The following is a 26765-nucleotide window of genomic DNA, read 5'->3' as shown; positions in this document are numbered from 1 at the left end:
AGTTCAACAGTTATTGGCATTAACTGTCTGCCATTAGGGTAACTGGGACCCATAGAGACACAGTGACTTGTAACTTTCCCAACTCTTCAGGACCAGGGACAGAGGTAGGACCAAGGAGGACTGATCACCAAGCTTCCAAGCCACGTTTCATGTAATCACCCCCTATGATAGACACCATCACATCTCCTAGTCCAAAAGACATGTTTGTCTCCTTCAGTTAAGGAGACAAAACTCACCAGTAGGATTTTGATGGAGCTGCTGTCTCCAGGAATGGGAGTGGGCTGTGTTGAGCCATTCAGATTCTTTCCTTATTCACTGACCCTTGAAGCAGTGGCACAGATTTCCAAAATGGGCTGGCTTTGAGTTCAACTTCTCGCTTTCAACTTGGCCCCACTGGATTCTAGATATTCATCTAAGTTGCCAGAGACAACACACACAGATGGGCCACATACCCACTGACTCCTTGGCTCCTCTCTGCCACATGCTAAGTCATGTACCTTAGCTCTAAGGCCAGCTGGAACCTTCATCAGGGAAACTCAGCCTATCATGTGTTCCCTTTCAGTGTACCCAGGCGGAGCCACGGTCTGGCCCCCAACTTACTCCAGGAAGGAACGCTGGGAATACCCCCACTCCGAAGTCACCCCTGGCCCTCTGCCACCGTCGCCTCACTGCCACCAGAACCCAGCTGTGATGCCAGACCCCAGTGGCCTCTACGGGGGCTTCCCCTTCCCACTGGAGCTGGAAAACAAGCGAGCACCCCTCCCACCCCGTTACAGCAACCAGAACCTGGAAGATCTGATCCCCCCGCAACCCCCCAGTCCCCGGGAGCACCTGCCGGCTCCCTGTCTCAACGAGTACACGGCCATCAGCTACTACCACTCGCAGTTCCGGCAAGGAGGGGGAGGGCCCTGCCTGGCAGAAGGGGGCTACAAGGGGGTGAGCATGCGCCTCAGCCGGGCTGGGCCCTCTTATGCCGACTGCGAGGTGGGGGGTGGGCACCCCATGGGCCGGGGCCAGCCCCAGGCCCCACCCAACTACGAGGGCTCTGACATGGTGGAGAGTGATTATGGGAGCTGTGAGGAGGTCATGTTCTAGCTGTCCTCAGAGGGAGGCAGGCGGGAGGCTGAGGACTTGACACCTCCCCCCGTCTGGTGGGGAGTGAATTGAGTGTGGCTGGGAAAGAGGGAGGGAAGCCCCCATACCCAGTCCAAGCTGCCAAATCTTGAAATGTGCTCTTGCAGACCCCCAGCTGGTCCTTGAGGATGGAGGGAAGCTGAGGATAGAGCTCCAGACACAGCACCAGGGTCCCCAGCAGAAAGGGGGTGCCCAGAGCCGTTACCCTGGAAACCCAGAAAAAACTGACTCCTGGGATAGGCAAGAGGCAGTAGGCCCCCCTGATGGTCCCCAGGGATTCAGAGCCTGAACTAGTGGGCCAACCCTGATGGGCACACTCTTAGACCTGCCCACAGCTGCACTCTGCAGGCCATGGCGGGTCCGTGCCTCACAGGCAAGCACCACACCTGCTGTAGAGACAAGGTCCAAGGTCACAAACCCTGCAGGGCAACAGGGGCTCTCCAAGGGGCTGAGAGGTGAGCAGCAGGTGAGCAGCTACCACATGTCACCTGTGCACCCTGCCTGCCAGGCATCGGAGGTAAGATGATGAACCTCGGTGATGAGGGTTCCCCAGGGGCATTACTTGGCCTCAGTCTCCTGGTGGTCCCACTCCTCTAATCTAACTCCAAGCACCTTGTCCCTCCTTTTCTAAGCCATGTGACTTTCTACCAGCCAGGGCCTGCCAGGATCTGTGCAGCCCTGAACCGTCTTTGTTAAAGAATTCAGACCTCATGAAACTCTGGGCTCTTCAGCCCAAGTTTCGCAAGCACTTTGGGCCAAAGGCAAGAAGGGCACGATTCTTCATTTTTGAAATAATTCTTAGGCACTTTTCAACCTTGATGTCTAGATGAGCTGCCCCATATGGACTTTTCTTCCCTAAACACAAGGAAGTCAACTCCTGCGCAGGGAAGGGTGGCAGCAGGGAGTCAGACACCAGGAGGGTCCTCTCCTGCCCCTCTGTCTCAGAGGCCTGCCAGTCCAAGTATTACCTGCAGTGACTCAACCCTATGCATGGAGGGTCAGTGTGGGCGCATGTCTGCACACATGGGCATCCATGTATAGTACATGTGCACAGGTGCAGAATGTATGTAGCCAGGAGTGGGAGGTACCAGAGGCTTCTGGTGGCCTGGTCACTCCTTCCCCTGCCACTCCGGTCCACTGCTTTTTCATGTGTCTTGTTTAGGGAGACTAAAGTAAAAAGGAAGAGAAATGGTGACTCTTACCCACAAGGCTGCTGCTTACAGCTAGAGGGAGCTGTGTGGGTAAGAGGGTGTCTGTGTGTGTGGTTCACAGCTGTGCGGGTGACTGTGAGTGTGAATGATGAGGTGCCTGGTTTCATTGCTCATCTGTTGTTGTTTTTTTAACAATAAAATATCTTTTTTACTGTTATTTTCTTTGTCACCTAGGCTGTTTGGGGTTGGGTCAGGGGAAGGTCATAAGGGTCTACCGGCCATTCCAAGCTAAGGTTCATGGAGTCTGGGGGTTGGAAGGGACCCCAGAGGTCACTAAGCATCGTGTTTCCCTCGCAAAACGGCTAAGCTGCAGATCCCTGAGTTCCACCCACACATACAAAATCAGAACCGCTGGGGGTGGGGCCTAGGACACTGGAAAACCACCTCTAGTTCTGATACAGTGGGGCACAGTGAGTAGACAAGTCTGCTAAGGAGCGAGTGAATGAAAGGCCCAGGACAAGACTTCAGGACTGCTGACCTCTGGCTGGCACCCTTGGCACAACATCGCAGTGGCCAGGCTGAGGGGATTTAATACCACAGGTCTTGGGAGACCAGTCCCCTGATGCCCAGGGTCACCTGTGGCCACAGCTCCACAGATCACCTTGAGGCCCAGCTGGATGTGAATGTCACCAGGCAACCTGGTCCTTGCAGGCCTTGCTGGTCCATCACTGAGACTGCACGGTCCGGTCCCTGCTGTCAGGCTCCCAGTGCAGGTAGGCAGAGAAGGCATGCCCATGGGTGGTACCACAGCAGAGGGTGGCTCAGGGGTCCAATGGGCTCGGTTCCAAACCAGCTCTGCCACACCATACGTGGCCTCAGGCAGGTAACCGGGCCTCTCACTGGTCAGTAAAATGATGAGTAAATAATACCCCTATTCTGAGGGATAAGTTCAAAGAGCTGATAGCAGCATAAACAATAAATGGTGACACTTATGCTAGGCAACAATACCAGGTATAGTATGCAGATAGGAATAGCTTATCAGAACAGTGCAGAAAACCACAGAGAATCCATCCAGTGGTGCCCAAATTTCTGTTGCTTTTTGATTTTACTTTTATGATTTTGATCCTGATAAAATGACACCTGTTCTATTCTTTACTTAATATTTTTCTTTTAGTGTATTTAGATTTTACAAAATATTTTTATTCACCTTAAAAGGATAGGTTTTCCTTTGTGGCTCAGCTGGTAAAGAATCCACCTGCAATGTGAGAGACCTGGGTTCGATCCCTGGGTTGGGAAGATCCCCTGGAGAAGGGAAAGGCTACCCACTCCAGTATTCTGGCCTGGAGAATTCCATGGCATATACAGTCCATAGGGTTGCAAAGAGTTGGACATGACTGAGCGGCTTTCACTTTCACTTTTGGACTTCCCTCGTGGCTCAGCCAGTAAGGAGTCTACCTACAATGCAGGAGACCCAGGTTAGATCCCTAGGTTGGAAAGATTCCTTGGAGAAGGAAATGGCAATCCACTCCAGTATTCTTGCCTGCAAAATCCCACAGACAGAGGAGTCTGGCAGGCTACAGTTCATGGGGTCGCCAAGAGTCAGACACAACTGAGCGATTTCACTTCTCTAAAAGGATAATATCCATAAATGAAAAGAAGCGAAAGTTACTAATTTTTCTAGTGTCACATAAACATCTCGGGTTTCAAAATGACTGTCCAGGGTCCCCTAAATCTCCTCTGGGAAACATGGATCTAGTTCATTATCATTCCCAATGCTCCTCACCCTGAGGCCTGCAGAGGAGGAGTGGGTCTGAAGTCCCACAGGTAGCACTTCACAGTAGTGAGACCACATTCACGTCTGACCCCAGACTGGGAGTCTCCCTAGAAAACTCCCTGCTCGTCTCATAAATGTGGAGCCTTTCTCTACCCAGCCCACCTCTTTCGCTACCAGGTCCCTCCTTCCCTTTGTCCTCCTGCGCCTGCACTTTTGTAGATCAGCCACTAGAGGGCTCTCTGGGATCAAGATATAGAGCTGTGGAAGCCCCAAATGTTTCTCAGGAAATCCTCCCATCCTCAAGCCGCTGGGGTTCTGATTCCAAATGTCCTGAGTCTGACACAGCAGGACAGCGGCATAGAAAGGCAGAGACCCAGGTCTCCTGACTTGACCCAGGTGAAAACACAGTTCACCATAATCATCCTCACCATCACCTCTTATTGGCACTTGCTATATGGCAGGTGCTGTGCAAGCGCTTGGCATGTCTTATCTCGTTTAATCCTCATCAAGCTCATGGTGTGATAAGCTTTATTTTCTTGGGCTCCAAAATCACTGTGGATGGTGACTGCAGCCATGAAATTAAAAGACGCTTGCTCCTTGGAAGAAAAGCTACTGACAAACCTAGACAGTGTATTAAAAAGCAGAATCACTTTGCTGACAAAGTTCTGTCCAGTCAAAGCTATAATTTTCCTGTAGTCATGTACAGATGTGAGATGGGATCATAAAGAAGGCTGAGCACTGAAGAATTGATGCTTTCAAACTGTGGAGCTGGAGAAGATTCTTGAGAGTCCGTTAGACTGCAAGGAGATCAGATCAGTCAATCCTAAAGGAAATCAACCCTGAATATTCATTGGAAGGACTGATGCTGAAGCTGAAGCTTCAATACTCTGGCCACCTGATGCGAAGAACCAACTCATTGGTAAAGACCCTGAAGCTGAGAAATATTGAAGGCAGGAGGAGAAGGGGGTGACAGAGGATGAGATGGTTGGATGGCATCATCAACTCAATGGACATGAGTGTGAGCGAACTCCGGGAGATGGTGAAGGACAGGGAAGCCTGGCGTGCTGCAATCCACGGGGTCGCAAAGAGTTGGACATGACTGAGTGAATGAACAACAACAACTACAAAGCTTATGGTGTGAATACTGTCACCTCTGTTTTATAGATGGAGGAAAAGAAGCACACAGAAATTAAGCGTCTTGGGACTTCCCTGGTGATCCAGTGGCTAAGACTTCACACCCCTCAATGCAGGGGACCTGGGTTCTATCCAGCGAACTAGCTCTCGAGTGCTACAAGCAAGAGTTCGCATGCTGCAACTAAATATCCTGAATGCTGAAACTAAAGCCTGGCGCAGCCAAATAAATAAATAAAGATATTTTAAAAAGTAAAGACAAAAGAGCATTTACAATATTTATATTTTAAAAAAGAAGAAGTTAAGTGGCTTGTAACTTATGGTAGTGACTTCAAGTGGAGTCTCCCAGTTCATGAGTGCTAGGGCCAGGATTTAATCCAGAGATGCCTGACTCCAAAACTATGCCTTACATTTGAGTTTTTGAAACTAATCATAAATACGGGACATCAGAAGATTAAGGAACAGAAGCAACTAGGACTGAGAGGGCTTAGTCCAATGAAACAACTAAGTTTAGAGACCAAGAATGTCACTATAATTCTAGGTGGTATTAACAGCTGGAGTGTCTGGGTTTGGGGACGTGGAGTCTGCTCAGTCCTCCAGGGTTCAATTTAGGCCACCCTCGTAATCCTGCATCCAGCTCTGAGGCTGGACCTTAAGAGCGACACGGCAATTTTGGGCACTGCTAGAGGAGGACAGCCAGGAAGGGGTGGGGGAGGACTCAGAACCATGCTCCAGGAGGAAGAGCAGCTGGTATCCTCATGGATACCAGGACCTACGGCAAGGGAATTGTGAGACTGCTCCTTGCATGGACAGCCTGCATTGCTGCACCATCACACGGCGTTTCTCAAGGCTTCACGGAGAAGCATCTTCCAGGAATAAGAGCAGTGCTTTGGAGGGACACACATGAGGTCTTGGAGGAAGAGCAGCAAAAAGTGAGTGTCTGGGGGTAAAGACGGGCACACAGAGCCAGACTACCCTTTTGTGGACTGAAGATTACAGAGATTCTATAAGATAAAGCAGAAAAAGATGCAGCATGTAAAGTTTTGAGATAAGAAGTGACTTTCCCAGGGTCTGCTAGCTCCACGGAGAAGGGCTGCCCCATCCTCCTGGCGTCACCCCATGAGTGGGTGAAACGACAGCCTGTGAGAGCACTTAGCCCAGGTGCTGAACAACAGCCCATGCTGCAGTAACTGAGGACAGGCTTTGGGCGTCCTCGGCAACTCTGCGGCTCCACCTTGAGGAGGAGCACAGGCTGTGACACTAAATGAAGAGCAGGAACATTCTCAAGGACAGGGCCTTGGAATGCTTCCCTGATGGCTCAGCCGGTAAAGAAGTCTCCTGCAATGCAAGAGACACAGGAGATGCAGGTTCGATCCCTGGGTCAGGAAGATCCCCTGGAGAAGGAAGTGCAACCTACTCTAGTATTCTTGCCTGGGAAATCCCAAGGACAGAGGAAATTGGCGGGCTACAGTCCATGGGGGCACAAAGAGTCCTGTGTGACTGAGCACACAGCACGCACATGGAATGAAAGCCTTTAGAATTTTCTCACAATTCCTCAACAAACGTACAGGGTCCAACCAAGGAAAATGCTTGGTTAGACAGATACAAAACTCAAAATAAATAGCGTGATGTCAACTCCTCACAGGCCAGGACACTATTCTCTCCTGAAGGAGACGACATTGAATTTAGGAGCCCTACAGACTGGCACTCAGCCTGATCTGATAAAGACTGCAAGCAACTCATGATGTGGGGAAGTGGCCATGTAGCTACATCTCTAGCATCTGCAGTGAGGAGGCTAATCAGAGGAGCAGTGGTACAGCATCACTGAGAAGGAAGCCATAAATTTTGACAGAAGTGGCCAGGGAAGGTTCTAGAGCAGTGACCCCCAACATTTTTGTCACCAGGGATCAGTTTCATAGAAGAAAATTTTTCCATGGAATGGCGGGGGGATTGGTTTCAGTTTTACCCACCACTCACCAGTTCCTAACAGGCCACAGACCCGTACGTACAACAGGGGCAGGGGACCCCTGTTCTAGACAGCAGCAGCCATCGCAACTGGGTATTAAAGTTGAGCTTCAGATTGAGCACAGGGAGAAGGACCGGCTGGGCTAAGAGAACAGCCCAAAGGGAAGGCCTGAAGGTTTAAAATATTTCAGCAGTAGGGGGAGCTCTGATGGGTGGGGGTGAAGGGACAGTGGAGCACAGGGCGGGGTAACAGCCTGGGGTGGGAATGTGGGAGGAGTTGGGTGCGCAGACAGGGGTCTGGAGACACAGCGTGTCCACCGAGGGATGTGAGGGGAGGAGTGACAGAATCAGGTGGCAGGGCAGTGGATCCAAGGGCCAAAGACATGAGGTCTCGAGTCAGACAGACGCGGCTCCACCATTTAGAAAACGTGAGATCTTAGGGACTTCCCTGGTGGTCCAGTGGTTAGGACTCCACGCTCCCACTGCAGGGACATGGATGTGATCCCTGGCCGGGGAACTAAGATCCTCCATACCGTGTGGTGTGGCCAAAAATGATAATAATTCTGTATTTTTCAAGTCTCCTGCAATTGTATTATCATACTTCCATAATTAAAACAATTAAAATAATAATAATAATAGAAAATGTGTTATCTCGGGCAAGTCATTTAACCTGTTATGCCTCAGTTTGAAAAGCAGGGATATTAGCAGCACCTTACCTCTCTGAGTCTGAGGACAGAATATAGGTAGAGTGTTTAGCATGGTTGGCACAGTAAATGCTTAGAAGATGTTAGATATGTTATCATTGCTATTAAAAAGGCAGATTCTATTGTAGTATCCATGATCACATATCTTTGTTTCACAGCCAAGACACAAGGACATCTCCCCAGTTAGGGGTAGTATATTAAGTATATTAAGGCAGCGGTTCTTGAGAGGGTGGTGATTTTCAAACAACCCCTCACACTCAACACACACACACAAACAACACACAGAGAACTTTGACCATGTCTGGAGGCACTTTGGGTTGTTATGACTGGCAAGATGCAGGTGGCACCTAGTGAGTAGACCAGAGATGTTGATAAAAATCCTACAGTGCACAAGACAGTCTCAACAGCAAAGAATAATCCAGCCCAAAATGTACATGGTATCAAGGCTGAGAAACTCTGTCTTAAGGAAATATATGTGGCCTTTAAGTAGCACCATAGCAGCTGGAACTGGCAAAAGCACACTTGTGCCAAAAATTGTAGTTATAGTCCGTGGTTTTGCTCATTTATAAAAAGGCACCATTCTGGATTCTACATTTGTCAGAGTAAATATCAATATCAGGGTGAGTAAAAAGCAATCCAAATATATATACACACATGTGTACATACATGTGTATATACATATATGTATGTACATGTGCATATACATATATGTATGTACACATGTGTGTGTGTGTGTGTATACCTAAAATAATATACCATATACCATGACCAAGTGGGATTTATTCCAGGTAAGCTAGGTTGGTTAACTATTCAAAGATGATCAATTTTAATCCATCATATCAACAGGCAAAAAAGAAAAATTTTAATGTCAAAGCAATTGATGCAGAAAAGGCATTCAACAAAATTAAGCCATTCATGATTTCAAGAAAATCTCTCAGTACAGGAATACAGGGGAACTTCTATAAAATTCTACAGTTGGCATCGTATGTAAAGGTGAAAGACAGAAAGCTTTCCCTGTAAGATCAGGAAAAAGGTTAGAATGTTCACTGGGACCACTCTTTTCTAATATAGGGGCTTCTCAAGTGGCACTAGTGGTAAAGAACCCTCTTGTCAATACAGGAGACGTGGGTTTGATCCCTGGGTTGGAAAGATCTCCTGGAAGAGGGCATGGCAACCTACTCCAGTGTCCTTGCCTGGAGGATCCCCATGGACAGAGGAGCCTGGCAGGCTACAGTCCATGGGGTCAGAAACAGTCAGACACAAGTGAAGCGACTTAGCATGCATGCACTGAAAAGTTCTGGCCGGTGCAGTAAGACAAAAAAAAAAAGGTATACAGATTGGAAAAGAAGTACAACTACTATTTGCAGACAACATGAACATCTGCATAGAAAATCCCAAGAATCTTACCAAAAACTCATAGAACTACAAAGTAAGTGCAAAAACATCACAAGACATGATTAATACTCATAAATGAATTTCATTTTTATATAATACAGATGTATATGTGGAAACTGGAATAAAAACACAATACCACTTACCACTGCTCCAAAGAAAATTAAATACTTAGGTAAAATCTAACAAAACATTTACAAGATCTGATACATGGCTAAAATAGAAAATAACAACATCACCAAATGCTGGCAAAGATGCAAAAAAAAAAAAAAACTGGATCATTCATATACTGCTGATGGAAAGGTAACATGGCATAGTCAATCTATAAACTGGTTTGGAAGATTCTTTTAAAACTAAAAACAGGCTTTCCATATAACCCAGCAATTTCACTCCAGACATACATCTCGGTGAAATAAAAACTTATTTTCACAAAGAAACTTATACATGGATATTCACAGCAGCTTTATTTGTAAGAGCCAGACCTAGAAACTATGCAAATTTCCTTCAATAGGTAAATTGATAAACAACCTGTGGTATGTCCATACCACGGAATAACAATGAAGAGGGACAACCGATTCATACCTGCACCAACTTGAATGACCCTCAAGGAAATTACAGTGAGTGAAAGAAGTCAAACTCACAAGGATACATAGAATATAATTACATTTATAGAACATTCTTGAAATAATACAATGACAGAGATGATGAACAAACAGATTAGTCATTGCCGGGGGTTAGCGGATGTTGGCAAGGTTCAGGATGTGGATGTGTCTATAAAGGTGTCAGGGGAGAGTATGCTCCTCGGTTCTGTCTCGTCACAACAAGGATTTGGAGTGACGGACATTAAAGCCCCCGGCGCGTCACAGCTCTCAGGTCTTGGACAGACCATGTTATAGCTCTCAGACAAATCAGTGTTACAGCTCCGTGTTACAGCTCTATTTTATTTAGAAAATGGCAGAATCCATCCTCGAGGGCTGAGGGCATGCCGACCAAAGACGTGAAGAGAAGAGAGTGGGGGAGCACGCCAGCGCGCGGGAGAGAGCGAGCCAGCCCTTTGGCTCCTCTTTTTATATGTTTTTACCTCCCCCTGGGCCTGCCCTATGTACATCGGGCTAGCCAGGAGTGCTGTTTGTTCCACCTGAGGTCCTCACTTCAGTCCTTGGGCCTTCCTTTGTTCTATTTTTGCGGGCTTTTCCCTTCCTTGTCTTTTAGCCACTGCCATTTTGGACTCCTGTTTCCTATTCTAACTACCTAACATTCTCCCCTCAAGAGATGGGAGGCCCAATTCTTTGGGAATAGGGGTATTGAGGTCTTTCTGGCTACTTCCTGCTGAACTGGGACGGTGAGGGGTATTGGGCCTCCCCCTCTTGCTAGTCTCAGGCCTCAGAGTCCTTATAGCGGTGTCCATCTAAGGGTGAGTGATATTTTCCAAGGTTGGCTGTAGTATTATATCTTTGTTGAACTGGCACTGCATGTTGTACTTTGTTGACCTGGTAGCAGAGGCTTAGCCTCTATGGTCTCAAAATTGGAGACTACTGCATACCCGGCTCTTCTTTTTCCATTCAAGACAAAGCTGCTTCCATCAGTGTACCAGATTTTCTCAGGATTGGTCAGAGGATCTTCCAACAATCCCTCTCGGGGTTTTGTCCAGTGGTCCAAGGTTTCTAGGTAAGAGTGAAAGGGGAGAGAGCCCTCAGGGGGAGGCTGGAGGATGGTTGGGTTAAGAACCTCACAAGGGGATATAGTGAGGCCTGGGCTTTCCATCAGTACTACTTGATATCTGAGGACTCTTTGATCAGACATCCATAAATGGCCTCTCCCATTTATGAGTTGTTTCACTTGGTGGCTGGTAAAGATAGTTAGTTTGTCCCCAAAGGAGAGTTTTAAAGCATCTTCTATCATGATTGCAATAGCTGCAAGATTTCAAAGGCAGGGGCCCAGCCTCGGGTGGTTGGATCAAGCCTCTTGGATAAGTAAGCTACAGTCTGGGGCTCAGATTCCAACCTTGAAGTTAACACTCCCAAGGCTATTCCTTCTCTTTCATGGACATAAAGTTGGAATGCTTTTTCTGGGTCTGGCAACCTCAAGGCAGGTGCCTGAGTTAAGGCCTGTTTTAGTGTAGCCTCTGCCTTCTTTTGAGGAGTTCCCCACATCAGTGGGATTGAATCATATCATCCCTTTAAGCTTTCATATCTGATGCACATTGGGACAAGAATTTGTCCTTTAAAATCACCTGTCCCTCGTAAGAGACTAAGTCCAGATTGGTAAACTTTTGGAGGGCCTCTTTTAGCCTTTCCAGAAAGGCAATGGGGTTCTCATTGGGCTCCTGAGTTATTGCTGAGACCCGGGCATAGCTGATTACTTTTTGTTGGGCTGCTTTCAGTTCTGCCTTTAGACAGATTAGAAAATGATCCCTTTCCCAGATGTGCTCAGGGTCATTATAATTCCAGTTAGGATCGGAGGAGGGGACTGCAGTTTCCCCTACTGGGTATCTATCACTTGACATGTGAAGCCCCGTTGCATATCTTCAGACTTCCTTGAAGACCCTAGTATGCTCAGGGTCAGGTAAAGTTTGACTAAATATGACCATGATGTCCTTCCACGTCAAGTCAAAGGCCAAGGTAATATGTTAGAATGTATCTATATATTTGCCTGGGTCATCTGTATAGCTTCCCAGGTCTTGTTTGATCTATCTTAGTTCTAAGAGGGAGAAGGGCTTACGGACCCGGGTTGGTCCGAATTCTCCTCCAGTTTCAACTAAGGGACATACTTAAGCTGGCTTTTGTGAAGGGGGTGCTCCCGGATATGGGGGCACGTTTGGATACAAGGAAGGAGCACCAGGCAACTCGGGAGTTGTGGGAGGCTCTAGTCTCTTTGGGGGCATGGCAGGTGAGCTTTTACGGGGCGGGGGGGGTGTTCCTTCTCTTGGTTGCCTGTGCCTAACACCATTTACCTAGTAGGCTCACTTTTAGGGTGTACATCAATCCCATACTTAAGACAGAGTTCCTTCATATCTCTTAGTTGAAAGAAAATTTGGACATAGGGGATCTCTGTCCATTTCCCTTGTCTTTTGCAGAATAATTCTAGTTGCAGGATGGTATTGTAATTTAAACTCCCATCCTCAGGCCAGTGTTCCTCATCCCCCAGTGGATACTGGGGCCACACAGTGGCACAAAAGAATTTTAAGCGACTTTTTCTTAGAGTTAGAGGATCGAACAGCTTCCAGTTATCAAGGATGCATCTCAAGGGCGTCTGCTGGGAAGTGGATTGGTTATTTCCCATCTGAAAGACAGCATGACAGGGATGAAAAGAAAAAGAAAAAAACTAATAGGCCTCCTTCAATTTTCATGGGTGGACTTCCTTAGGGGTGAGTCTTTCTGAAGTTTATCCTACCCAGTACTGTTGCAACCTGAGAGCCAGGCATCACCAGGTCAGGGTGCAGATCCCCAGGCAGGCTGAGGCATGACATCCTCCTGAAGATCGAATCCCCGGGCAGGTTGAGGCATGACAGCCTCCTGGGACCCCTGGACTGGCGGATCCCCGAGCAGGTTGAGGTCTGACAACCTTTCGAAGACCAGATCCCTAGGCAGGTCAAGGCAGGTTGACCTCCTGGGACCCCCGGAATGGAGTTCGGCATCCCCAAGGTCTCCAGTATGACCAGTGCTGGGTAGGATTAAGGGTTTGTAATCTTAACTCATTGCTGGTTTGTTCACTGTGGATGGGAATAGATATGATGTAAAGCAATCCAAGCCTGTGCCCTGAGGCTGGGAAACAGTAAAACAGTCATAAGCCTTATCCTCTTACTGCTCTAAGGGATTGTAAGCCACTGATTTCTTCCCCTGGTCCTCCACAAGAGCAGATTAGGGTGTCTCCAATGGTAAACATTGTCATAGACCCACTTTAGGTAATAACAGAAGTAGTGACAAAGGAGTGGGTTATCTAGCCCTGCTAGGGACATTAAGGTATTTTAATAATAGGCTGGGTGGAGAAAAGGCAGAAAAGGCAGAGGAACCACAGATCAAATTGCCAATATCCGCTGGATCATCGAAAAAGCAAGAGAGTTCCAGAAAAACATCTATTTCTGCTTTATTGACTATGCCAAAGCCTTTGACTGTGTGGATCACAATAAACTGTGGAAAATTCTGAAAGAGATGGGAATACCAGACCATCTGACCTGTCTCTTGAGAAACCTGTATGCAGGTCAGGAAGCAACAGTTCGAACTGGACATGGAACAACAGACTGGTTCCAAATAGGAAAAGGAGTACGTCAAGGCTATATATTGTCACCCTGCTTATTTAACTCATATGCAGAGTACATCATGAGAAACGCTGGGCTGGAAGAAACACAAGCTGGAATCAAGATTGCTGGGAGAAATATCAATAACCTCAGATATGCGGATGACACCACCCTTATGGCAGAAAGTGAAGAACTACTAAAGAGCCTCTTGATGAATGTGAAAGAGGAGAGTGAAAAAGTTGGCTTAAAGCTCAACGTTCAGAAAACTAAGATCATGGCATTTGGTCCCATCACTTCATGGCAAATAGATGGGGAAACAGTGGAAACAGTGTCAGACTTTATTTTTTTGGGCTCCAAAATCACTGCTGATGGTGATTGCAGGCATGAAATTAAAAGACGCTTACTCCTTGGAAGGAAGGTTATGGACAACCTAGATAGCATATTTAAAAGCAGAGACATTACTTTGCCAACAAAAGTCCGTCTAGTCAAGGCTATGGTTTTTCTAGTGGTCATGTATGGATGTGAGAGTTGGACTGTGAAGAAAGCTGAGCGCCGAAGAATTGATGCTTTTGAACTGTGGTGTTGGAGAAGACTCTTGAGAGTCCCTTGGACTGCAAGGAGATCCAATCAATCCATCCTAAAAGAGATCAATCCTGGGTGTTCATTGGAAGGTCTGATGTTGAAGCTGAAGCTCCAATACTTTGGGCACCTCATGCGAAGGGTTGACTCATTGGAAAAGACCCTAATGCTGGGTAGGATTGGGGGCAGGAGGAGAAGGGGACGACAGAGGATGAGATGGTTGGATGGCATCACCGACTCGATGGACATGGGTTTGGGTAGACTCCGGGAGTTGGTGATGGACAGAGAGGCCTGGCGTGCTGCAATTCATGGGGTCGCAAAGACACGACTGAGCGACTGAACTGAACTGGGTGGAGCAATGTTGCCTACAAGGGGGCAGGGTCCTGATTGTAGGAGTTAGTAATTGGCTTAAGACCAAATTTGTTTAGAGGCAACAGACCAAATATTCCATAAAAGTGGAGTGGAGATTTGATCCAGGGATACAGGAGAAGGGTGGTAAGGGTTTGGGCCCAAACGGCCTGCAGGGCTAACTCCCAAAGTGGCAAACATTATCCCTGGAAGCCCAATTGCCTTTGAAGGGATGCCAGCTGATGGACTTCAAGCATTGTGTGTCTGTCGCCCACCCTAGTGAGTTCACTGGGAGATGCTGATGTTGTGCATGTTGTAGGAAACATGGAAGATGAAGGCCTGAATATCTAGAGGGATTGGATATTATACAGTATTTCCCTCCCAAGGGCCATCTATTTTCTGGTTGTCCCTCCAGAAGATTGTAGAGGAAACACTGTGGGCCTGGATGGGGCTGAGGAAAGGAGCATGAAGCAGGAGGGAAGGGGGCACAGCACAACCTTTGAAAGGATGACATAGCACAAGGGCATAACGTAAACCGATTAAAATCAACTGGGTCCAAGATGACAAGTCAAATTCTGCTGCTGCTAAGTCGCTTCAGTCGTGTCCGACTCTGTGCAACCCCATAGACAGCAGCCCATCAGGCTCCGCCGTCCCTGGGATCCTCCAGGCAAGAATACTGGAGTGGGTTGCCATTTCCTTCTCCAGTGCATGAAAGGGAAAAGTGAAAGTGAAGTCGCTCAGTCGTGTCCGACTCTTAGCGACCCCATGGACTGTAGCCTACCAGGCTCCTCTGTCCATGGGATTTTCCAGGCAAGAGTACTGGAATGGGATGCCATTGCCTTCTCCTAAGTCAAATTCAAGTAAACCTTAATCCCCAATCTGTAAGCCAAAAGACACACCCAGAGGTGTCAGGACAGCTCTAAGGCACTGTCAAAAGATGGAGAAGTGGGTGGTTCCCCAATGGTTGGGATGATTCTCCCCCCATCAGCATATGAATTCACCCCGATAGCAAAACCTAGCCAGGCCAAATTCCATGGCCCCGAGCCCTTGCCCTTGGTAATGGCCCATACCCTGAAGAGTGCACTTCTCTCTGAATCCTAACAAATCCACCTCTTACTTATCGCTTTGTCTCTCACTGAATTTTTGCAATGAGACATCAGAGCCTGAGCTTCATTAGGTCCTGAAGCCAAGCATCCTGGCTTTTGGCAGGGCTCGAGTCCTGAGAGAGAGCTGAAGGAAAGGAGGAAAAAGCAGTGGGAAGAACGTGCCAAGGGATCCCCTTCATAGCCTGCCGGAAAATCTGCTAAATACCTGACCTGTGCTCACAGTTTCATTGGCCTGATCCTTGGCACAGAGAAGATTAAGGACAGAAGAACCCCCACTGGCTTGGGTAACAGCTACTGGGGCTCAGCAGATAGTGCCTTTGGGACATATCAAAGAGTAGCCTCTCCAGAGTTCCTCAATTGCGCCACCGCCACCCGCCTGTTTGCGGGGGAGTTCAAGGAAACAAGAAAGGAGATTGTAAAGAAATTAAGATTTCGTTAGGCATATGTCCCTCCAGCCATAGGAGCAAGGACCTCCTACCTTAACCAGAGGTCTTCTGGAATCTGAGACTGAGCTGCATGAGCTTTCTGCTGAGTTCGTTTTTTGGTGTCCCAGTTTCCAGCACGTCGGGCCTCTTGTCACTTCCCTAGCACTGGGTTTTCTTCGCGTTCTGCTTCTACCGCAGGAGCTTTCGCTGAGTTGGGCTCCTGCTGTGCTTGGCCTCCTCCTTGCGGGGGGCCGCGCCAAGGTTGTTTCAGCCAGGTTAACTCTGATTCACGGGACCATAGGTGTCAGGCGAGTGTATGCTCCTCGGTTCTGTCTTGTCACAACAAAGATTTGGAGTGATGGACATTAAAGCCCTCGGTGCGTCACAGCTCTCGGATCTTGGACAGACTGTGTTACAGCTCTCAGACAAATCAGTGTTACAGCTCCATGTTACAGCTCTATTTTATTTAGAAAATAGCAGGAGAATCCATCCTCGAGGCGTGAAGGCATGCCGACCCAAAGGTGCAAAGAGGAGAGCGGGGGAGCGCACCAGCAAGCCGGGTTGGGGGAGAGAGAGAGAGCCCTTTGGCTCCTCTTTTTATGTTTCCCCCCCACCCCCGCCCCGGGCCTGCCCTATGTAAACTGGACTAGCCAGGAGTGCTGTTTGTTCTACCTGAGGTCCTCACTCTGGTCCTTGGACCTTTCTTTGACCTTCCTTTGTTCTATTTTCGTGGGCTTTTCCCTTCCTTGTCTTTTAGCCACCGCCATTTTGGACTCCTGTTTCCTATTCTAACTACCTAACAAAAGGGTAGCATGAAGGGGTCTTGTGGTAAAGGTACAGTAAAGCACCGTGACCATGGTGGAAGAAGCCACACATGACTAAAATTGTTTAGCCACACACACACACACACACACAAGCATGCACACACACACAAATGAGTGCATTATAAATGGAGAAACAAGAATGAGCTCTATAGATTGTGTCAGTGTCAACTTGTCAACTGGTTGTGATAATGTACTATTGAAGGAGGAAACAGAACAGGCTCTATCTTGAAAGCAGGACTTCATCTTGGGCCGGACTGTGGACTTTGAGCTATATGCCCAGTATCTATGGAAACGACATACCAACTGGAAAACCAGGCCCCCGGAAGGAAGAGCTCCAGGGCTCTCCATTGCCTAAAAGAATACCCTAATTATCTGTGTGACCGAATAGAATCATACATTCTATTATGCTTATTGTGGAATGACCACAAGCCTATTGATAATTGGCCACTGTTAACTACCTAGGTTTAAGGCATATGAATCACGGGTTGACTTTGATTGTATCTTTCTTTTTTTGTTCATACTAGTTTCAGGGAATTTGGGGAGGTGGGTTTGGGCACGGTCGCTTAGGGTATATAAGGTTTTCACAAAAACTGGTCAGGGTCCTTGGCTAAGAGGAGACTCTGCCTTGGGCCCGACGGTGTAATAAACTGAACTCCACTATCTGCATTGTCCTTCTGGGTGAGTTTGTTTCCCAGAATGCGTGGCTAGAACACTATAGTTATGCAAACTGTCAACATGGGAGAGATTGGGTGAAGGGTGCACTGGATTCCCCTATATATTTCTTTGTACCTTTCTGTGAACCTATAATCACTTCAAAATAAAAAGTTTAATCTTTTTAAAGACCAAATTTCTAAAAATATTTTTTAAATTTACTTTTATTTATTTATTTGACTGTGCTGAGCCTTAGTTGTGGCATGTAAATGCTTAATTGTAGCATGTGGGATCTAGTTCCCTGACCAGGTATCAAATCTGGGCCCCCTGCATTGGGAGCTCGAAGTCTTAGCCACTGGACTACCAGGGAAGTCTCTAAAGACCAAATTTTTAAAGAAGAAAATTATTTGAATAAATACTTCATTAAAGAAGATAGACCAGGGAACCAGGGAACTAAGGAATCAGGGAACCAAGAAAAGAAGGGAAATGGTCAACTTGATGAAGAGGAAGGTCAAAGAGGAGAAGAGGAGATGATGAAGATGCTGGTTACATCAAGTAATGAAACCGAGGAACAGAAAGCAGTTTTGTGACTGCTGCTAGGGAATGAACTACTAATGTACACTACAACATGGATGGATCTTGACAGCCTTATATAAAATGAAAGAAGCCAGAAAGGTCACGTATGGTTCCATTTATATAAAGTATCCAGAATAGGAAAGTCCCATAGAGACAGAAAGCAGATTAGTAGTTGCCAGGGGTAGGAGGAGGGAGTGTTTTAATCACATTTTCTATTTTCTGTACTTTATGATGCTCTGACTTCTTGGGGCCTTTGTGGACCCAGAGAGGAATTGCCCCTCCCAGAGTCACCTGATTTCTGGAGACAGCAAACAGCCTGCCTGAGGACATCCCTTTGCTATGCAAATCAACCAATCCAGAGTGCAATTCCCAGCCCAACTCATCTTATCAGTATGGAACATAGTCCCCACCCTAAATCACTCCAGGACCAGTTATGGACAACTAGGGACCACCTCTACAGCCCAGGCTGCTCAAAGTGTTTACCTATCTAACCTCAAGTTTGCTCAGCTTGCTAACCTTGCCCTGCCTTGCCTTTCCCACAAAAATCGCCATAAAGGCCCCCACCCACGCTTCTGTTTCTCTTCTTCTGCCTCCTGATCATCCCTGGCACTTTTCTGGGTGGCTCTGCCTCCTGTTTCTATGGATCTGCTAGTATAAAAACTTCATCCTGAAACTTTCCTGGTGGTCCAGTGGTTAAGACTCTGCACTTCCAAAGCAGGGGGCGCAAGTTTGATCCCTGGTCAGGAAACTAAAGTCCCACATGACATGCAGCCAAAAAATAAACAAAATTTAAAAACCATCCTTCATGACAGTGCTGTTAGGGTGTACCTTAAATATCTAAGCAAAACAAATCCCATGTACATTTTAATTTTTTAAATTTATTTAATTGGAGGCTAATTACTTTACAATATTGTAGTGGTTTTTGCCATACATTAACATGAATTGGCCATGGGTGCACATGTATCCCCCATCCTGAACGCCCCTCCCACCTCCCTCCCCATCCCATCCCTCAGGGTCATCCTAGTGCACCGGCCCTGAGTGCCGTGTTTCATGCATCAAACCTAGACTGCCAATCTATTTCACATACAGTAATATACATGTTTCAATGCTGTTCTCTCAAATCATCCCACCCTTGCCTTCTCCCAGAGTCCAAAAGTGTGTTATCTCTGCGTCTCTTGCTGTCTCACATATAGGGTCATTGTTAGCATCTTTGTAAATTTCACATATATGCATTAATATACTGTATTGGTGTTTTTCTGACTTACTTCACTCTGTATAATAGGCTCTAGTTTCATCCACTTCATTAGAACTGATTCAAATGCATTTTTTTAATAGCTGAGTAATATTCCATTGTGTATATGTACCACAACTTTCTTATCCATTTGTCTGCTGATGGACATCTAGGTTGCTTCCATGTCCTAGCTATTGTAAACAGTGAAGCAATGAACATTGGGGTACACATATCTCTTTCAATTCTGGTTTCCTCAGTGTGTCTGCCCAGCAGTGGGATTGCTGGGTGGCATGGCAGTTCTATTTCCAGTTTTTTAACGAATCTCCACACTGTTCTCCATAGTGGCTGTACTAATTTGCATTCCCACCAACATTGTAAGAGGGTTCCCCTTTCTCTGCATCCTCTCCAGCATTTATTGTTTGTAGACTTTTTGATAGCAGCCATTCTGATCCATGTACTTACAGCACGCAGGGATGGGATAGAAAGTGTTTAAAATGCATATGGTTGCCATTTTGGGTTATAAAAATATTCTGGAATTAGGTAGTGGTAATAGCTGCACAACACTGTGAATGTGCTAATTGTCTCTAATGGTAAATTTTATTCTGTATTTCTGCATTTTGCATTTCCACATAGACAATCATGTTGTTTATGAATAAAAAGTTTTAATTCAAAAAAAAAAAAAAGACCAATAGCAAAAAGACCCAGAAAAAGATGCACAACATCAGTAGTGGTTAGGCAAATGAAAATTAAAATCACAATGAGGTACCACTACACACCCATTAAGACGGGTAAAACTGAAAAAACCACAATATGAAGTATTGGGAGGAATGCAGAGCAAATGGAACTTCCATAAACTGTTGGTAAGAATCCAAAACGGTATAGCCACTTCGGAAAACAAATTTCCAGTTTCTTATAAAATTGGTATACACTGAATCATACAACCTCACAATTACACTCCAAGGTTTTTACCAAAGAGTTATAAACACAAATAGGAAAAGGAGTACGTCAAGGCTGTATATTGTCACCCTGCTTATTTAACTTATATGAAGAGTACATCATGAGAAACGCTGGGCTAGAAGAAGCACAAGCTGGAATCAAGATTGCAAGGAGAAACATCAATAACCTCAGATATGCAGATAACCCCATCCTTATAGCAGAAAGTGAAGAAGAACTAAAGAGCCTCTTGATGAACGTGAAAGAGGAGAGTGAAGAAGTTGGCTTAAAGCTCAACATTCAGAAAACTAAGATCATGGCATCTGGTCCCATCACTTCATGGCAAATAGATGGGGAAACAGTGGAAACAGTGGCTGACTTTATTTTTTCGGGATCCAAAGTCACTGCAGATGGTGATTGCAGGCATGAAATTAAAAGACGCTTACTCCTTGGAAGGAAAGTTATGACCAACCTAGACAGCATATTAAAAAGCAGAGACACTACTTTGTCAACAAAGGTCCATCTAGTCAAGGCTATGGTTTTTACAGTAGTCATGGATAGATGTGAGAGTTGGACTATCAAGAAAGCTGAGCGCAGAAGAATTGATGCTTTTGAACTGTGGTGTTGAAGAAGACTCTTGAAAGTCCCTTGGACTGCAAGGAGATCCAACCAGTTCATCCTAAAGGAGGTCAGTCCTAGGTGTTCATTGCAAGGACTGATGCTGAAGCTGAAACTCTAATACTTTGGCCACCTGATGCTAAGAGCTGACTCATTTGAAAAGACCCTGATGCTGGGAAAGATTGAGGGCAGGAGGAGAAGGGGACGACAGAGCATGAGATGGTTGGATGGCATCACCGACTCAATGGACATGAGTTTGGGTAAACTCCAGGAGTTGGCGATAGACTGGGAGGCCTGGCGTGCTTCGGTTCATGGGGTCACAAAGAGTCGGGTATGACTGTGCGACTGAACTGAACTGAATAAATACATATGTCCACACAAGGATCTGGGCATGAATATTCATAACAGCTTTATTCAGAACACCCAAAACTGGAAGCAACCCTAATGTCCAACAACTGGAGAATGAATAAACAAACTATGGTTCAGCCACACAACAGAGTATCATTTTGAAATAAAAACAAACTCCTGACACATGTCACAACGTTAAGTATAAAAAGCGTTACGCGAAGTGAAAGAAGCCAGACAGAAGGGACAACACTTAACATTCTATATACATGACATTCTAGAAAAGGCAAAACTAGAGACAGAAAAGTTAAATGAGTTGTTCCCAAGGGCAAGTGGCATGGGGATGGGACTGATAGCAGAGGGACACAAGGGACCTGTAGGGGTAAAGTCAACATTCTGTATCTTCACTGAAATGGTGGTCAGATGACTGTGTGCATTTGCCCAAGCTCATCAAGTTGTGTAGTTCAAAAAAAAACAGGTGACTTTTATCATATGTAAATTGTATCCCTATTTACTCTCCCAAAGTTGGGAGGATACCAGTGGCCAAGGATCTAGTAAAGGGTATTGGCTGAAGACACACACAGTTTCTTGGCACACATCTGCAATGTGCTGGGTGTGAGGAAACCAACTTACTTAGCAAAAAGCCCTAGCTAGATCTATGGTCCAAATCCAGTTCCTGTCACTCAGCTTATGTCTGTGTGAGTGCAGTGGGCTGACCTTGAGGGCCTTGGTTACCTAGGAGGAGGGATTATGGCCACTATGTATGGATATGAGCAGGAATAAAAACATGAGGTGAACAGTCTAAGAAGGGCTGAATGCTCTGCCTGAAGCCATTGAGCAAGACAAGATTATAATGAATGAATACAGAACCAAAAATACAAGTAAAACTGCTTCTCTCCAAATCTTGGTTTTCTTCAATTCAGCTAATACTTCATAAAATGTTTCATGAGCCCCTCATGCCAGGTACCGTATAGCATTCTCTCTAACCCTCTCAACGGTCCCTAAGGGTGGCCCTCCCACCTGAGGCTGCAACAAGGAGGGCAAGGCAGCCAGCGCCTCAGGAAGAGCTTGGGTTCCGCAACCACAAGGCTTGCATAAGCATCCTAACTCTGCCCTTTGCTGGCTGCTGTCCTGGAACAGTCACTGAATGCCTTTGAGCCCCTCAGTTCCGGTAATAGCACTGATCACAGAAAACAGTCATCTTTCCCCACCTTCCTCCGTAAGTGTTGTGCCTCAACAGTGCTCCTTGAGGGCTCTGCTTTTAGAGAAGTCTAATCTAGTAGCCAACAAAGATTAGTTTTCAAATCATCGCAGGGGCAGCTTGAATGGCCTTGCTTTTCCTCTTCAATGTGACAAAAAAGGAAGAGGAATCATCTCTTCCACGTCCTGACATCTATCTCGTCACTTCAAGAAAGGTGGGGGTAATACAAGTATTACCTCTTGTATCAGTCAGGGTTCTTCAGAGAAGCAGGACAAGTAAGATGGAGATATACACACATAAAAACATATGGGAGGTGGTGGGGGGCGGAGAGAGGAGGAGACAGAGAGAGACACACACAGGCATTTCAAGAACTTGTGTGATTGTGCGGGCTGGCAAGTTCAGAATTTACATGGCCAGCTGGTGGTTGGAAACTCTTGGGCAGGAGTCAATGCTGCAGTCTTGAGACAGAATTTTTTCTTTCTCAGTGAAACCACCTCCAATATACTCTTGAGGCCCTTCAGCTGATTGGACAAAGCCCACCCACATTTTGGGGATTATCTTTTTATTTAAAAGCAACTGACTGTGGACATTAACCACAACTACAAAATGCCTTCACGGCAACACCTAGGTTAGTGTTTAACTGAATAACTGGGTTATTCAATACAATCGCCCAACCACCTTGACACTGAAAACCATCACACCTGTCCTGGGTAGTCCTCTGCCACACACAGAGGGGGCTAAGAATTCCTACTCAAGCTTTCAAGAGAAGCAGGAGTAGACTTAGAGCAGGATTGTCTAACAGAAAAGTAACTACCTGCCCTTTCTCAGGGACTCTCCATCCACAGGTGGGTTTACTGTTCACACTACTCCCCTGGATGAGTTCTGTGACATAAACCAAGAAACATTTTGACCTAAGATCCAGTAAAGGGATCTGAGTGATCGGGGGGGGGGGGGGGGGGAAGAGAGAGAGAGAGAGAAAACAAAGACACAGAGTCCAAGCTCTCAAAAATAAAAAATAAAGTTCATTTATTAAGGAAAAGTTTAACACATGATCCATGTGCAGAACTCAAAACAAAATCTTCCATGAGTTCCAGCATGATCCACATTTCTACATGTACCATTCAGAACACATACATCCACACAGGCACATAACATACACAGGACTGTCTAGTTATCAAGACCTGCTGGATGGCAGTTTTTCATATTCCTCTTATTCACACATCCACTGACATGGTTTACAACAGAGTCACATAATTTTATTGTTCAGTAAAACAAAACCACTTCCACAGCATCACCTTGATTGAAACAAAAGAACATGGCTGACAGCAGGCACCTTCACCATTACTCCCCAACGCGACTCTGGTAACCTCAGCTCAGCACCGTTTATGTCCCCTGGCCAGGGAAAGACCCATGGGTACAATGGACAAGGAAGAAATGTCACAGGCTGATGCTGTAAGCGTAAACAGCTTTGCAACTAGCAGGACTGTCTAAAAGTATTAACCATGATTTCAATACAAATCGTACTCTTTCCTTTCCTCTTAATGGTCTTAGAGATGCGTAACGTACCTTGGAAAATTAAATTCTAAGGCAGACTTGGAGCCGACTCCTGTACATCAAGTCAAGCCTTTTTAATTTTATTTCCACAAAGCAGCAGCAGCTTTGTGTTCTGAGCTAGGTAGATGCCAGGGCTCACCTGAACATCCAATCAGCCCTGAAATAAAACAAACTGATACAGACTCCCTTGCGGTGAGTAGTGAATAGAGAGAGCTGTAAACAAACATAAATTGAGATTCTGCATTTCCAAAAAACATGAGGTGAACATGTAGTGTTAAACAGAGATGATATTCTACAATTTAGGAAGGGAGAGTTTTGAGAAAAAAAGCCAGGCAGGAGAACAAGGAGGGGGAAAAGATTTTCCTAACATACCTGTTTGGAGATCATCACTTTAAGACAATTTTGCAAGCTGCAAAGTTTGCCTTTCGTGGGGGTAGAGGGTAAATGGTGAGCATTATCAGCCAGTGAAGCTGACTGGAGAGGTGAGTGACAGAGGAGGGTGTTAAGCTGCAGGTTCTAGGCTAAGACACACCACACAGTCACATCCGTCTGGCCAGGGTCTGTGCACATGAAGGGCTCTTAGCAGCACAACATAAATATAAATAATGCCACTTGTGAATGGTACAACTTCTAGAAAAAGTGACTAGAGGATGCCAGGTCACGCTGTTCCCAGCAAGAACCTGCATTTAAGGAGAGGTATACTGCCTGCAGGGAGTTGGAAACCTGCTCCTGATAGTGGTGTCTGCAGGAGGGAACAAGGGGCTCTGAGAAGCTACCTCTGGGCTGATGGAGCCTGGGGCCACCCTGGGGAGACTGGAGAAGGATAGAGTGGAACAGCACTGGGCCAGAAAGCCCTATCGTTTACCTTTGGTAAGGAAGATGTGGCCTCACATCCCTGCAAGCCTTTGCTCTTTTGCTCCCTGACTGGTCTCCTACTTATGCTGGGGCTTCTTCACCAGAGACTAAAGCAGGGCCCAGGGAGAGGCTGGGAAGGAAGCAGGGAGGGAGCCCTGACTGAGAAGCCCCGTGGGCAGCGGAGGAGTAAGCTTCCCTGAGCTGGGCTCACCGGCTGCTTCTGTAAAAGGAAGGGCTTCCTCCACTACAACGGTCTGGCCGACCCTTTACTCGACACCTGATTGCTGTGCAACTGCACAAGTGGGAAGGTCCCCATGGCCTTCCTGGGTCTCCTGAAGCAGCCATGTGATTGTGCTGCCAGAGGAGAAAAAGCACAGGCAACAATAGAACAGGGCCAAGGCCAGGCCAAACTAGCTTCCTGAAGCCCCAAGGCTGCAGCGGTCTCTCCTACACACCAGGTTCCCTGGGTAGGGGCCCTGAAGCAATAGACTTGGGGCCAGAAGACCTCAGGATCATGCCATCCAGTCATCACGTCCCAGCATCCCAGGCTGGGTCTCAAGAGCTGCCTGGACAGGACTGCCTCTAGCAGCACCCTGAGCACACAGAAGCCTCCACCATGGAAGCTGTGGGTGGGACACACGTCTGAGCCCTTAATACTGGCTCGTGCCTTCTCACTGGAAACAATACTCAGGACCGCTCTGGAAAGACTGCTGGAGCCTGGGCTTGCAAACGGGAGCTGATGGTTCTTGAAGTTACACTTTGGTAACCAGAAGTTACTTAGAAAGCTTGAGGCTCCAGAGGGCAGGGCCACTGCCACCTCCAGCTAGAACCCTGGTCACGTGAGCACCTGTGAGTGACCACCAGAGAGCCAAAAGAATGGGGGAAAGTGTTCACTTTCCTAAGGGAGACCAGATCACCACTGACTGCATCGTCCTAAGTGAACAAATGATTAGGTAGGTCAGGAGTCACTGAATGAGAGAGTCTGGCTTTGAAACAGAAGAGAAAGGAAAAAGCTGGGGCTGTGAGGGTGGGGCCCAGCCCCCAGGAGCTTTGGTGAAACACAAAAAGTAAACCCCTGATAAAGTAGTGCTGCTCTCCCCACTTTCAGGTAAGAGGCTGGCAGGGGCGGAGGACAGCGCGACCCTGTTACCTACACAGAAGTGTGTGCGTGCACACACACACATACACAACTCAAGAGACGGAGATTCAGTGAACAGCCTTCTGTGATACCTCTCACACCAAGAGGGAAGAAGAGGCAGCCGACAGCGCAATGGACATTTCCCAGCTTCCTCTGCAGTTTGTCCCCAAACCTGAAGGTTGACCTTGAGGCAAGTCAGCCCTGAGGCTGCCTCTTTTCTGATACCCAGGGAGGCATGCGGGGTGGGGGGGGAGAGGGATGAGGGCACGATTAGTGTTCAGAACACAGGAGACTGAAGTCCCAACCAAGTGGTTCCGTTAGAAGTCTAGATCCTGGAGGCAGCTCGGGGCTGGGCACTGTGTTTGCCCACCCGCCCCGTCCTCCGGGGCTTGTAAACAACTGAGCACCACAGGTAGTGTTGGACCAGCTGCTGCACACTCTGGGAACTGCCTTTCACATTGGCCTCATCTTCTTGTTCACGGCAAGAGTCGGGGTGTCCTCCTGGACACTGCCATGCCGTCTGTCCATCAGGAGCTGAGGTGGGGGAACAGGTCTGAATGAACAAAGCGGCCGTTTCCTAAGCCTCCCTTGGAGAGAAACCCACCCCACATTGCCATTCTTCCCCTCCGCCTCGTGTGTCGGCAAACATCTCCTGAGTCCTCCTTCCAGTCTTCTCAGGAAGAAATCAGGTTGGCTGACGGGAGGCAAAGTCCGTGACTCCCCACAGAGGTCCGCACTTCGATGGTCCTGACTAAAAGCTCTGGGGTCCTCGGCCAAGGGTGCTGAGGGCCTCCGTAGACACCTCCTGGACTCAGTTTCCTCTCAGAGGGAGTCGTTGAGTGAGAGTTTACTAAGGAAGGAACAAGTTACAAAGAGTCCCAGATGTAGAGACA

General features: G+C 47.0%; 2 protein-coding genes across 16 annotated transcripts in view; one reads left to right on the top strand and one right to left on the bottom strand.

Moving 5' to 3' along the window:
• The window catches only part of FAT2 (FAT atypical cadherin 2), a 60407-nt gene extending 57907 nt beyond the window's left edge, over positions 1–2500 (top strand). The window contains exon 23 of the mRNA XM_081495903.1: positions 563–2500. Coding sequence (XP_081352029.1) covers positions 563–1095 — 533 coding nt within the window. The 3' untranslated portion in view covers positions 1096–2500. The remainder of the gene's footprint in view (positions 1–562) is intronic.
• Positions 1–26765, bottom strand: part of SLC36A1 (solute carrier family 36 member 1) — a 326176-nt gene that overhangs the window by 227544 nt on the left and 71867 nt on the right. For 3 of the 15 annotated variants that reach the window (XM_081495957.1, XM_081495952.1, XM_081495956.1), the window contains one exon: positions 23560–26722. The exons of 10 other annotated variants lie outside the window; for them this stretch is intronic. In XM_081495957.1, coding sequence (XP_081352083.1) covers positions 26720–26722 — 3 coding nt within the window. In that variant the 3' untranslated portion in view covers positions 23560–26719. Of the gene's footprint in view, positions 1–8698; positions 10916–23325; positions 26723–26765 lie in introns of those variants that run through there. 2 more of the 15 variants (XM_081495971.1, XM_081495954.1) reach the window with 2 other exon arrangements.

Source organism: Giraffa tippelskirchi, chromosome 6, assembly GCF_054371585.1.
Source record: "Giraffa tippelskirchi isolate mGirTip1 chromosome 6, T2T-mGirTip1v1.2.pri, whole genome shotgun sequence".
Classification (NCBI taxonomy): Eukaryota; Metazoa; Chordata; class Mammalia; order Artiodactyla; family Giraffidae; genus Giraffa; species Giraffa tippelskirchi.
This window is presented reverse-complemented; position numbering and strand designations above follow the sequence as displayed.